Below are 14,445 nucleotides of genomic sequence, written 5' to 3'. Positions count from 1 at the left end.
TTTCTATAACGTCTCTGTAATCTTTGTTTTTGTTCAGTGATATATATATATATATATACATATACATATATATATATATATGTACACATATTTATAACCTTCAAACCTACTTGTGGTCTCCAGTAGGTATTATAGTTAGGACCTAGTTACCATAGGAATGTTTTTTTTTTTGTTCCCAATAACTTTGTCGCCATTTGATGAATATTCACAAAAGTTTCAGAACTAATACGACAGTCGGCTCAGCTGCAGTCTTAAAGGTTTTGGGGTGATATCGTCAAACAGGGGCCATAGATTTCTTTTTATCTTATGTCGACTTTTGACTGGACCCTCAAGGTCGTCTCAGCTACTCATAAAGCCGGACACCTATTGATGGGTCTTCGCCCGTACAAAAGTTCAACTGGAGCTAACTAATATCCCGCAGAACTGGTCTGACCACAATCTTTTGATCTCCCTGGTCACTGCTGGCCCCCTCTCTCAAGTGCCTGCAGCCAACAGTAAATCTATTAGACTGTGGAAACAGGTCAAGCTAATTTGTTTGCACATTTGGCAAATCAATAAAAAGTGAAGAAGTGCACCTCCGTTTCTGCCCTATTGGGACACAAAGGACAGTCACTCTTTGCCCCCTCCCCCCCTTTAACCCACCTCGAGTTGAAAGCGCATAATGGCATTGAGCCCACACGAAAGCAAAAGTACAGAGAATTTTCTGTGGAGGAGGTAATTCTATCAAGGGACAGTTCAAGGAGTGGAGTGCAATTATGATTTTCAAATGTAGCCATCAGGTCATCAGGCCTTGCCTTACGCCATGTCTTCTGTAGAACATGCTCCCAGTAAATATCTTTCACCAATTTGGCTGAGTTGCACCTCAGCTTGCAAGGATCTTCCCACACACCCTCAAGCTTTAAATCACTACATACGGTTTTCAAGACTTTGATCCATGGTGTAATGCAGTGCTTATCCAACAGCGTTAGCTCCTGTAGTGTGGCTTTAAAATGGCCAGCTCCTATGTTGTCAAAATTCTAACCCAGTAAGACAGAGTTTTTAGGTGACCCTTTTGAGGCTCAGATCCCACTGAAGGTATGAATGGTGTCCTTACTGGGACATTCAAAATTGGACCTATAAATTTGTCTTCTGTTATATTTAATTGTGCAGTGTACCCCATGTCCCAAATTTCCCCCATATAATGCACCTCCCATGGCCACAGCTCTATATACCTAAAGGGCTGGGGACACAGCCCTGGTGGTCGATGTTTTGTATTTCCTGGCAATGGCTGCTGCTCTATGTGTTAATATGGAACTACTCTTTGCCAACTATATATCCCATGAGAGCTTGTCAGTGAACCTAACTCCCAGGTAATTGAAACTCTTGACCAGATCAATTCTAGATCCATCTAATGTAATTTTGTTCCTAAAGGTATAGTGGCAATTAGTGACCATGAACTTTGATGTACCTGCATTGATCTCTAAACCCCTGGCCCTACTGAACCCCTCAAATTTATTTGACAAATCCTGCAAGCCCATATAGGTATGAGAAAGCAGTAGGGTGTCATCAGCAAAAAGCACAACTGGTGTGCAAACGCTAGCTATATTGGGAGCATCATGTTGTCACTTATTTAGAGCTTCCCCTACATCATTCATGAACAGGGAAAACAGAATGGGGTCCAGAACACATCCCTGTCTCATCCCACACTTAATAAGGATCCTGGGGGACAGATCGCCCTGTGCACGTCATCTGACTTAAGCATATGTGCCAACCTTGAAATACTTTCCACAGTATGATCCTGCAGCTGATTCACAGGAGTGAGCATAAATTGGTAAATCTATACTATAGTACCTATTCTTGCAGAAACCTGGCTGCAGGTGTGACAAGAGCTGATGTCCATTCAGCCAATCCTGCAAATTAAATAGGATTTACCTGCAGAAACTTTTCTGATAATTTGCAAATTAGACTAATTAGCCTATAGTTTGCAGGCGGTGTCTTTTAGACCCTTTAAATAAGTTGGGACAAAAATGGCACCACGCTAAAACTCTGGGATTTCCAACGTTGCTTAACCTATTTAGGTAGGGTACCCAAAATTCTGGTTCAGAGTGGAAGAGAGCCACTAGTATATTATCTGGGCCCGGGGCTTTCTCCTTTTTCATAAGTGAGAGCAACCCTAGTTTCTGTCAATGTAAATTCTGTTGGGGAAACGGTAGGAGAGGAGGAGGCATTTGGCGCAGCGAGGATAGAATCGTCCAAGTCCTCCCTCTGTGGACAATTTCCTTTGCTAATGGTTGCTTGCACACTATCTAGAGCTTTAAAATGGTCAACCAAGTGGTCAACTGGAACAAATACTTCAGAGGAAATGGGTTTGTAGTTGCTACCCGCTCCAGTGATTTTCCAGAAAGTTCTGTGGACTTGTTTCCCAAGAGCCTCTAACATTTTGCTTCACTGCCCCTCCTCCCAACGTCCCTCAGCATTGACCAATGTGACCTTATAGGCCTTGCTAGTTTGCATTATGTCTAATTTTGAGCCCTGTTTGACGGCCTTAATCAAACCCCCTTTTGCTTCCCTGCACTCTGGAAAACCATGGGCATGCGCTTGCGTGTTATAAAACAACTCAGTGTGTGTGTTGCGGAACTTGGCAGCATCTACATGTAATAATTACCTTTCATACTGCACTAGGCGTGTGAAGGCTCATCCTAAGAACAGCAAAAGGGAAAGGGATATCTCCGGAGCCAATCACAGGAATTGCTCTCCTTAGACGTTTTGGTGTGGAGGGTCCAGGCAGGAGGCAGTAGAAGTTAGGGGCATTGATTTGTCTCCCAGGGAAGGCTTTTCTTCAGCATACCAGGTAAAGCTATCATATTGAAATGTTTCAAAATTAAGTGCAGGAGTGTTGGGACAGGGGTGGCATACTATTGTTTCACCCTTGGATTGGACAGAAGTGCATAACTTCTGGAACTTCTCATCCCCACTTAAAAACCTCAGCACAAGGGAGAGGGATGAGATAGTAAGAACATTTTCACAGGAGCCTGAATAAGACCTGGCCCTTGTCCAGGGTTCTGGTACATCCTGAACTTAGCCTCAAAAGGACCCTGTAGCTTCATCTCTCAAGGGCTAGTGGTGCTGCCAATACGCACCCACTGAGGGACAGTTAAGGAATGATCCTGTAAAGGGATACTGGAGAAGAGGAACTCCCCTGATACATTTAAGGACTGAGCCTACAGAACGATTTTCCACGCCAGAGTGTCGAAGTAAGCCTCAGCAAGGCCTACTAGTGCAAGGGGTTCGCCCTTCTCTGCACAAAGTCCTCAGACCATATAGGAAGAAGTTGGCACAGAAACTGAAATAAAAGACAAAGTTTATTAAACCTCATGAGGTGGTACTACAGTTCAAACAGCACCCTTCGGTAATGTTTGAAGTAGCACACTGAACTAAGAGAGCATGGTCCTTTTATACAAACGCAGGGGCTAAAAGAAGGTGGTACAATTATAGAAGCAAGACTTACATACATATGAGGTCATATGGCAATGCACAGTCGACAGGTAGGAGGGGCTAACAGTTTTCAAGAACTAGTTGACACATTGCTGTCTGTTACTGATTACTAACAGCTGCAGATCTTACTGGGCATGTGCGAAAGTGGGAGATGCTAAATATAACTTGTCAATAGACAGATTTTCAAGACTAGTTAACAGAAAGGTAGGACAGAGCACATGGCGAGCACAAGGCAGAGAAAATGGCTGCCATGAATACAAAATGGATTCTGCGAAATGTTCACAATAGTTGCTAAACACAAGATGTCTTCTGCTAATGCTTAATCTAATCGCTACTGACTTACAACAAGAGGGTAACCCACTGACTTTTGCTATCAAATGGGTGATAAAAATGAAAAATATAGAGGCCAGGAGGCCTTAAGAAACCACTCCTAGTGTGTAGAACTGGCCACCATGAGCAAAACCCACGACTGTGGCTATCACATGGGTGCTCTTAAAGTGGCCATGGAGGATATATAAGCGGAAGAGTGCAGGCGTGAAGGGTTTTCTGCCTTGAGGGCTGTGTGGTGAAGTTAGAAGTGACCCCAAGCTGAGGAAAACACCAGGCACTGCATGGAGAACAGGTCCTGAGGAGGGTGAACAGAAGAATTAAGTTCCCCAAGGGCTATGAAAATGTAGAGGCTAAGAGGGCTGAAGAAAGCCCACGTGGTATCTACGAAGATCAAAACAAACATAAAAGTTGTTTAAATTGGCCCAGTGGATCCCTAGACAATAGGCAGTGAATTCTGTTCTCCATGGATATTGGGAAAGGCTAAGACTTGAAGAGTGCCAGCCTCTCAGTTTGTAAGATATCCCCGGGAAAGGGAAGGCCAAGGGCCCGGAGGTCAAATGGAAGAAAAGAGAACCTTGGAAGAGCTGTGTGCATGTGGCAGTGTACCCTGAAATGTCATTGTCCCCTAGGTTCCCAAATTCTAAGGATCATCGATGATGACAGGGGAAGAAGAAAAAAATATGGGCTACTGCAGTCCGATTGAAACAATTGCCCCCCATGCCCAGGGTCTAAAGAGAGATGAGCACCACCATGCTCCAGTGATCAAAAGCTTGTGGGGAGAGCCAAACAACTCTCACTGCTAATCCCCACCCCTTGCGTCTGTGTCTGACAGAAGTGGAAGGCACCGAGCATGTCTATCCCCATCCAAGAAGACTGGGGACAAGAGCGAAGAAGGCCACATTCTTTTGCTTGCAGGTGTAAGAGAGTGGTTGGTAGAAAAAAGGGATTCCAGCTCCATGCTGGCAAACAACAGCTGTTGTAGTCAGCGGGAGGCGACCAGCCCATTTGAAATTGAGCTCCGTGCATCACCCCAGCATCAAAAACACCCTGTGCCCCATTGAGTGGGCAGGGGCCATATAAAAAGAAAGAGTAGTTGCGCAAAGCTGAGTTGCCAAAGCAGAAGAAAAGAAAAGCATTTCCCTGTGGCATGATGAAGCTAATAAAATATTCATGCCTAGGACTAAAGCAGTGTCCCAGCATACTATAGTGAGCTCAGAAATGTGCGTATTTGTTTCTCATGGTGCCCCAGGAAGGGCAGGGCACCATGAGCCTACAGCCACGTGTTAGTTGGTCTGTTGAAAAGTGGAGGCCTGACAAGAATCCCCACAATTGTTTCTCCAGATGTCACCCTAAGTCTACCAGAGGGTTATAATGATTACCTCGGGAGATGTTTCTTTTGTTTTCAAGCATCTCTGGGGTTTGGGCTTTTACTGGGAGCTTCTGGGGTGTGAGCATCTTTATTGAATAGTTCTAAATCTGCATTTGTCGAGTAGTAATAATATTTTCATTTTTTGAAATTGAAAAGTTTTGTTGACAATCATAAATTAACAATTAATTATTTGCCTCAATAAAAGCTGTGAAAAAGCTTTATTGACAATCACAAAGTTAACAGTGAGTTAATACATGCCCCATGAATGCCATTTCTAGCACTTTTATTGGTATGTAACATCCCTTGCAATTTTATTGGTGTTTCATTGGGCTGTTCTGATATATTTCTGCTTTCAGGAAAGTGGTGGCACCTTGAAAAAGCCAGTTTGCCTGCAAGTTAGTTACTACATTCCTTGCATTTTCTATGTGTGACTAGTATCATGGTTTTAGGCGTTAGGGTGTGAAATATTAGGATGGTGCCATCTAGGTACTTCCACTCTCCGACATGTAGGTATTTGAAAATCAATAGATAGTATTCAGTGTTGTGTGCATAATAAGCTACTTTTCCTTTTTCTTTGTAAAAAGACTTACTATGCAAGGATTGTTGGGTGTTATTTCTTGAGTGCCTCTCTACTGAGGCACTAGCCCACTCTATATCCCCTGAGAAATTTGCAAACACATTACCTGTGAAGGACCCATATCTTTCGAAACTAATAACACACTTTCTTACAGTATGCAATGGGCATACAAAAACTACATACCTTTTCATTAGGTATGTCTATTAGTACATTATGAATGTAAACTAGTATGGTATCTATGCAGAATAGCATTATAAGGAACAGCATCTCATGCATGCTCAACGCCCTTCCTCTCCACATCAGACCAACCACCTCCCTCCTCAGCTTCACAAAGGAACTGAAGACCTGGCTTTTTAAGAGCCACCTCACCAGTAAACGCTACACTATCCGCCCCCCCAGAGCCTTGAGACCCTAATGGGTGAGTAGTTGCGCTTTACAAGCACTGATTGATTGATTGATGCATGTTGACTTTGCTGCCCAGTTCCAAAATGAGCTGTGTTTAAGCATTTGTATGATTAATTGTTTTTAGCATTCAAAACAGAGTGCTTTGAATAAACCTCTCCATAGTTGATTGTGATGTGTTATTGCACAGTGTGAAAGAGGAACACCTCTTCACCTCTTTTACTGTTTATCATTGTAGCTTTTCGATGCTTTCCCTGGGTAATGCAGCACCTTCCAGGACCTCATAAAAAGATCTTTATGTACAATAATATTATGGAGACATTTGTGAAGAAGGAAATTAATATCCACAAAGAAAATGGAGTGCCGGAGGAGCCTCAAGATTTAGCAGATTACTACTTGACCCAAATAGACAAAGTAAGTTGTGGGCATTATTGACTACTTCAGGATTACCGAGAAACATTTTACATGTGAAATAATGTATCTGTTTTGTAGATGACTTCAGAAAATGAGAAGACCTCCTGAAAAATCCATCAAAGTGATGCCTTCCATATTCTCTTGTGACAATACCATAGGTCAGACTCTAATGGGTTGAAATTGAACTTTGATCAGATGTAATGATATCCTTTTCCTGAACATGAGATTCCTAGTAGTCTACTAGTTTCTCATCCACAAGACAATCCAGAAGTTAATAGTGAAGACTGTACCTTAGTTTCAGACTCTAAAACAACTAGGCCCATATTTATACTTTTTTAGCACCGCATCTGCGTCATTATGGGCGAGCGCAAAGCGCTCTGTCCCATTCTGTAATCTCTCTTTGGGCTTCCAACCACGCCCATGTCACGTCACTCATTTTCATTGGTTCGTGGGCTTGCCTTTTAAAATCCACTTGCTTTCATTTGTGAAAGGCATGCATACGTCATGCCTTTTCCGGTGTTTAGCCCACCTACACAGCACCAGTAAACTACTAAAAACATACGAGGCTCGATGTTTTCAGCGTGGTGTCCAGACTACTTCATCTGATTATTTTCCACGCAGCGGGTTCATGCTGCATTTTACATAGTGCGATCGTGCTGCGTTTGTTTTCATTACAACGCTAATAGCTCTAACTCGAGCAAATGCAAGACCCGTTGCATTGAAAATGCTTGTTTTTTTATGCAAAAGCAGAGCAAATGTACAACATATAATTGTATTTTGGGAGTTTGGCACTGCTTTTGCATAAAAAAATGACGCAATGCTGTGCTAAAAAAGTATCAATATGGGCCCTACCTAATGTCAATTAAAGTAGGGCAAGTTCCTCTGATTCTGAAAATGAAGTTTGTTTGCTGCTCAAATAAAAGAGAAGGGAGATCACACCTCACCTCAGTAATAATACAACAATAATCCAGTGTGAAGAGACAATGAGAATGGTATCAAAGCAAATATCTTCAACTTAAAAAATTAACTATACGCTTAAATATTTAAAAAAGTTTATGCACATCATTCCATGCATGCACCCTGTGGATCACAATGGACATTAAATGGTTCTGGAGGTAGAGAATGCAAAATACTTACCATTTTTGCCACAAACGTGCAATTATATATTTATTTACAAAGCAGAAGGTTTGCTTGAGAATCTACATACGTTTTCTTTGCATGCTCTCCGGCTTACAAAATAATACTGACCCAACAAGCCAAACAAAAAGCATCTTTCTTATGCACTTCTGTGCAACAAAATGAAAACTTGATCTAGAAGTGAGACACACAAACTACTGTTTGAAGGGTATTATAATTGGCTATTAGGAACACAAATAATAATCTTAATTTTTATAACAGTAATGATGATTGTCTTTCATTCTCTTTAGTCTTCTAATGTAGCACATTCCTACTAAATGTAGCAAGGAGACCCAACAAAGCAACTAGACTGTATGTAAAGTTTTAGATTTACTATGTGAACAAATGAAAGACTAATTTATGGTCACATATTAATGGAAAGCTAGAAACAAATAAATAACAAATAGAATACATCTTAATCTACACATGTTTTCTTTGCATGCTCTCTGGCTTACAAAATAAAACTGTGCCAAACAAGACCAAAACAAATATTCTTCCTTATGTACTTCTGTGTAACAAAATGCAAAAGTGACTAGCAGTGAGCTACCCAAACCATGTTAGGGAGTACTCGATAATTGGCCATTAGGATAAAAAATAATACTCTTAATGATTCGCTTTCATTCACTTGGGGCTTCACACATAGCACAATCTTACTAAAAGCCGCAAGGAAGCCCAAAAAATAAACCACACTGCATATGTAAAGTTTCAGAATTCTACAGGAACCACTATGGTCACATGATTATGTAAACCAATAAACAAATACATAACAAATACAATAGATAAAAAGAAAATAAATTATATTAAATCTGATTCCCATTCTGTATAACAAAGATAAAAAGGGATTCCAAACTGTGTTTTTCCATCAACGCATTTCACATGGACTATGGCATTTGGTGTAGCAGTGACATTTTGATGCACAGAGGCTGCTTTTTGGGTACTGCAGTTAAGTAGCATAAGTATTTTTTAAGTTATAAGGCATTTAAACTTAGTGATATCTGTAATCGCTGTACTTTTGCAGAATTTCATAAAATGTTTGTGAAAATACAGTCGTACATTGCTTTCAGTTTATTTTAAAAATATGCTAAAAATACATTTCCCTACTCACTACAGTTTAATAAAGGGGTATGAGTTAGGGGCCTACTACTTAACTAGATCTAAGGCCCTAAAAGTGAACACAGCCAACGTGTGGTAAAAACAAAATGGTTGCCTTTTTATTTGCAAAAAACAGCCATTATCAATTATATACTGGCTTGTCATTGTCATGAACAACGGTATACTGCACGGTTATCAAAGTATACTGTGATAACTGTGCAGTATACCATTGTCCATGGCCCAAAATATAACCAAGACCCAGCTCTATTTTTGGATTGCAAAACCCTTGCGTCATGCCTTGTGTTGCATGGACAAGACAATACTTAAGTCAGATTTACAAAGAAATGCAAGGCCACTATGCGTGGCCTTGCTTTTATTGGTAAATCTGGAGAAAGGCAAGGCAGCACCATTCATTGTTTTGCGTTACTTAGTACACAATATTCTACATTGACGCAAAAATTTCCCATACACCCGAAAGCCACACCACTGTACCACTATACACTATTGTACACTAGGCCACTCCACTCTATGCCTCTCCACCATATGAGTCTCCACCATACCCCCTTCCATTGTATGCTATTACAATGTACACCACACCACTGTATGTCACTGCATTCTATGCTGGTACACTGTATGCACCTCCACTGAAGAACACCACTCCAGTCTACATCACTCCACTGTATGCTACTCCACTATAGACTAATCCACTCTTTGTCATTCTACTGTATTCCACTCCACTTTCACTCTATTTCACTGTTTGCTACTCCACTCTACAATACTCCACTGTTCGCTGTTCCACCGTATGCCACTGTACTGCATGCTACTCCATTCTACGCCACCCCAGCGTATGGCACTCCATGCAACATTTTTCTATGCTATTCAAGTGGATGCCATTTTGATGTATGCCATTCCACTGTATGCTATTACACTCTACCGCAGTCCACTCTATGCTATCACACTGTATGCAACTCCAATCTACGCCTCTTGAATATATGCCACTCCGCTATATATGCCACTTCAGAATATGCTGTTCCACTTTACAACATTCCACTGTATGCCACTCCACTCTATGCTATTCCACAGTGTGGCACTCTACTGTATGCTATTCCACTCTATGCCACTCCAATGTACGAACACTGCACTCTACCACACTCTAGTCTACTCTATTCTGTTGGATGCCACTCCACTGTGTCCCACTCCACTATATGTTATTACACTCTTCCACATTCCAGTGTATGCTAACCCAGTCTACACCACTTCACTGTATACCATTGCACTGCATGCTACTCCACTATACACAATTCCAGTTTAAGTGACTCTACTGTAGAGCACTCCACTCTATGCTATTCCACTCTATGCCACTTCAGTGTGCACCACTCTACTCTGTGCCACTCCATTCTACACTAGTCCATTGAATACTATTCCACTCCACGTCACTCCACTATTTGCTATTTCACTCTACACCAATCCAGTGTACACCACTGTACTCTACACCACTCCACTCTATGCTATTCTGTACTATGCTATTCCACTCTACGCTAGTCTACTCTACACCACTCCATCGTACACCACACTGCTTTATTCCACTGTACACCACTACACTCTACGCTATTACACTGTAGGAAACTTCAATCTTTGCCCCTTTACTGTATAATATTCCACAATGCCCCACTCTCTGTACGCCACTCCACTGTATGCTATTACACTGTACGCCACCCCACAATACACCCTTTCAGTCTACCCCACTTCACTGTATGCCACCTCACTGTTCGGTACTATACTATTAGTAGTGGGCGGAGCTCTCGGAGTTTAACTCTGTGGAATTCTGCAGTTCTATAAAAACTTCATGAGATTCCTCAGAGTTCCGCCCACTCCTTCTCTAACGCTGCCATTAGTGCGTCTATCACCATCAGCATGACCGACAACTCACCTACTGCTGCTGAGACAGCAGTCCTGAACAGTTAGTGATCCAGCTGGAGCCAAGCAAACAATGAACCCCCAGAAGAGGTGCCCACTGTAGTAAGTTGAGATGGAGGGAAGAGTGTGAAGAACAGTATTTATTGAAAGAGTACCACCCACTTCAGGCAGCGACCAGCCGTCTTGGATCCGAAGAACAACTAACAAAGTCCCCTGGAATTCCCTCCTGCCATTCTCTGAGCAAGGGTGGGTTTCAAACATAAACACAGCACAAATATTCAGCATGGCTAGGCACATGTACAAGGCACATGAGCTGCACAATCAACATATTACACCCACCCAGCATGACAAGACAGGAGAGTAGAGCAAGCATGCTGAAGTCTCTTGTTCAAGGTCATTGTGCGTGACCACCCATAGTTTCTCCAGAACCTCTCCATCTGACTTCAACACAATTAATTCAACTGATTGTTAAACCTAGCTTCTTTCCATTTAATTGGCTGGGGATATTGAGCCCTAATATATTCACAGTCATGCACTTATCCACGTTAAGTGCCTTAATGTTTGGGGACACACTTTGCTGTAATCCTTCATCATGCCTGATATCACAGTTCCATCTATCCCCCACCAGTCCATCTCACCAGTTAGGCCAGGCTGATGTAGAAGGGCTGCAGATACCTCCACTACCACCTGCAGGCCCGGTGTAGTTACTCTGCTCACACCGGCTCACACAATCCCAGTACATGGGCTCCTTGTCTCCTTGGGAGGCGCTGGCCTCACCCTTAAGGAGCTGCAGCAGTGCTGCCCAAGCTCCCATCTGCCCCCAGACTGGAGAAGCAGGAAGCAATCTTTGATCCCGAACAGGGGACAAAAGAGCAACACGCCTCAAGTGGATTCCAAAGGAGGATACTAAAAGCCTGGAACTCCACTGGAACTCTGGTACATTGGAAAGAGGAACATACCAGAAACGTCCGGAAAAAAAGTAGCGCACTAAAGAAAAGTACATTTTTTTGTCAATTCCTCAAGGCTGTCAGAGAGGTAACCTGGGTGCCTCGGTACTAGCAAAGGGCTGAAGACTGGGTTTTAGTTATCGAGATGCAGCTTGGGCTTTTATAGTAGGCAGAGGTTCTCTTGAGGTATCTATGCATACACAGTGGTTCCTTTGGCCTCACAAAGCTCAAACCTTCTCAGACCTGCTCTACAAAAAGTAATAAAGGGCTACTTGTATTCCTCTGAACTTTGGTAACACAGCAGACCTTTGCATACCCAGTACTTCATTTAGATGCATTAATGAAAACACAAGATGTTTTTCTCAGCATAAGCATCAATTAATGACTTAGGGCCTAATTTAGAGTTTGGCAGACAGGTTACTCCGTCATAAACATGACGGATATCCTGTCCACCGTATTATGATTATCAAAGGATATAATGGGATCATAATACAGTGCCTGGGAAATCCATGTCTTTTGTGATGGAGTAACCCCTTCCTCCAAATTCTAAATCAGGCCCTAAGTCCAAAAGCATAAATGTCATGAAACAATCTAACAATCCGGTCAAAGCAAAATAAGTGACACATAGAAGATTCAAGAACGGCTTAAGATGTTGTGTTTACATAGCCATAATGCAAATACCGATCAAACAACATAAGCAAAAAGTAATACTATTATGATATAACATCCATGTACTGCAATCGGATTATCACCAAACACAATAGGCATGCAGCTCATGCCGTTTAGCTTTTGTAGTTTATCTATTCTTCTACCTATCCGTACTTTGAAAAAGAATCGCTTATGTATCAATTAGTCGAGCAACTAATCACATTATGATCTTATTATGTTCATGTACAGTTTATGACTTGAAAGAATCAGAGTTTTTTATAACATCATCATTCAGGATTGAGTGAAATGGGTTCTGTCATGCCGGTAAACTCAGTCATGCAGCGTGGCAAAGTTTTTGCCGAACTCTGCTACCTCCACCAGCGGAGTGCAGTTTACCATCCACCCTTATACACTATACGCTTTGACACTCTACAAAACTGTTCATACCCTTGATCTAGAGGTTTACATGAATCTCTCCAATTGGAAGGGTAAGGAGGCCCTTAATAAAGGGGTGGAAAGATACGTCCTCCTTTTATGAAACCACTACTCCACTCAAGTATCCCTACTGGGCACAAGGCATTCTTACCATAGGCCAAGACACCCACCCCTAATATACTCTACCCCAATGGAATGCTCCAGTCTAGTGTACTCACTGTCACTCTATATAACTACACTCTACCAAACTCTTCTACACTCTGCCACTCTACTAGACTGTACTCCAATCTATCCCTGTCCACTTCACTGTCCAAATTTGCACTCTACTCTATGCCCGTACACTTCATTGTACAACACTCAACTCCACTCTTTGACAGATTCCAACACTGTACAACACAGCACTACACTCTACTGAATGAGACGCCACTCCTATTTATAATAGTTTCCTCGACTCTGTGCTGTACCCCTTCAATGTATGCCACCCCACTCAACGCTAATCCATTCTACCCTATTCTACTCTATGCCACTCCACTGTACACCACTCAACTCTATGCTTTTCCACTCTATGCCACTCCACTCTTCTACACTCCACTGCATAGTATTCCACTGTATGCTATTCCACTGTATGCTACTCCACTTTATAGTAATCCATTCTATGCCACTACACTATACGCCACTCTATTGTATGACACTCTCCAACATTCTATATAACTCCACTCCACAAAGGTCTGCCACACTTCATGGCACTCTACGACGTTCGACTCCACTCTATCTCTGTACACTCTACTGCTCAACTCTTTACTCTATTCTAAGCCAGTGCACTTCAATGTACAACATTCTATTCCACTATACAGAACTTTCTTATACAATAAAGCACTCCACCCTACTGTACGAGACCCCACTCCAGTTCATAAAAGTTTACTTTCTCCATGCTGGTACACTGTACTCTACTCCACTCTACTCCACAACACAGCATTACACTCTATTGTACTTTACTCCACACTACGTTACATCACTCCACTCAACTCTACTCCACTGTACAAAATTTTACCTAATTCTATGCCACTCTACATCAATCCACGCTACGCAGCTCCACTGTTTCACACAGTACTCTATGCAACTCCACTCTACCAGACTCTACAACACTGTATGCCACTCTCTGACACTTTACTCCTGTCTAAACCACTCCACTCCACTGTACAAGACTGTACTATACTGTATGCCACTATAAAACACTATACTCCACTCTACTCTATAATACTATAGTCCACTATACAACAATGTATGCACCTCTTTGTATACCACTGCATCCCACTTTACTCCACTGTATTCTGACACTGTACTCCATTCTACTCCACTACTCCCCTCTTCGCTACTCGACTCTATGCCACTCAATGCCACTGGACTCTATAACACTGTATGCCAGTCCATTGTACCACTCTCTACAACACCGCCCTGTACTGTACTCCAGTCCACTGTACGACAGACACCCCACTACACTCTGCTGTACAACACTGTACTCCAATTTATAACAATTTACTCAACTGTATGCTATGCCACTCCACTCTACTACACTTCACTCCACTATAGATTGCAACACACCACTCCAATCTACGCCACTTTACTCCACTCTATTCTACCCCACTCAAGTGTACTCCACTCCA

The 14,445-nt window shown here is 42.2% G+C and overlaps 1 protein-coding gene across 1 annotated transcript in view; it reads left to right on the top strand.

Annotated features, from left to right (window-relative positions):
- LOC138265291 (cytochrome P450 2J2-like) overlaps window positions 1-14,445 on the top strand; it is a 159,472-nt gene that overhangs the window by 67,177 nt on the left and 77,850 nt on the right. The window contains exon 5 of the mRNA XM_069212896.1: window positions 6,391-6,566. Within this exon, the coding sequence (XP_069068997.1) occupies window positions 6,391-6,566 (176 nt within the window). The remainder of the gene's footprint in view (window positions 1-6,390; window positions 6,567-14,445) is intronic.

The sequence above is a fragment of the Pleurodeles waltl genome, chromosome 11 (genome assembly GCF_031143425.1).
Source record: "Pleurodeles waltl isolate 20211129_DDA chromosome 11, aPleWal1.hap1.20221129, whole genome shotgun sequence".
Lineage (NCBI taxonomy): Eukaryota > Metazoa > Chordata > Amphibia > Caudata > Salamandridae > Pleurodeles > Pleurodeles waltl.
The sequence above is the reverse complement of the archived record's forward strand: the minus strand, read 5'-3'. Positions and strand labels throughout refer to the sequence as shown.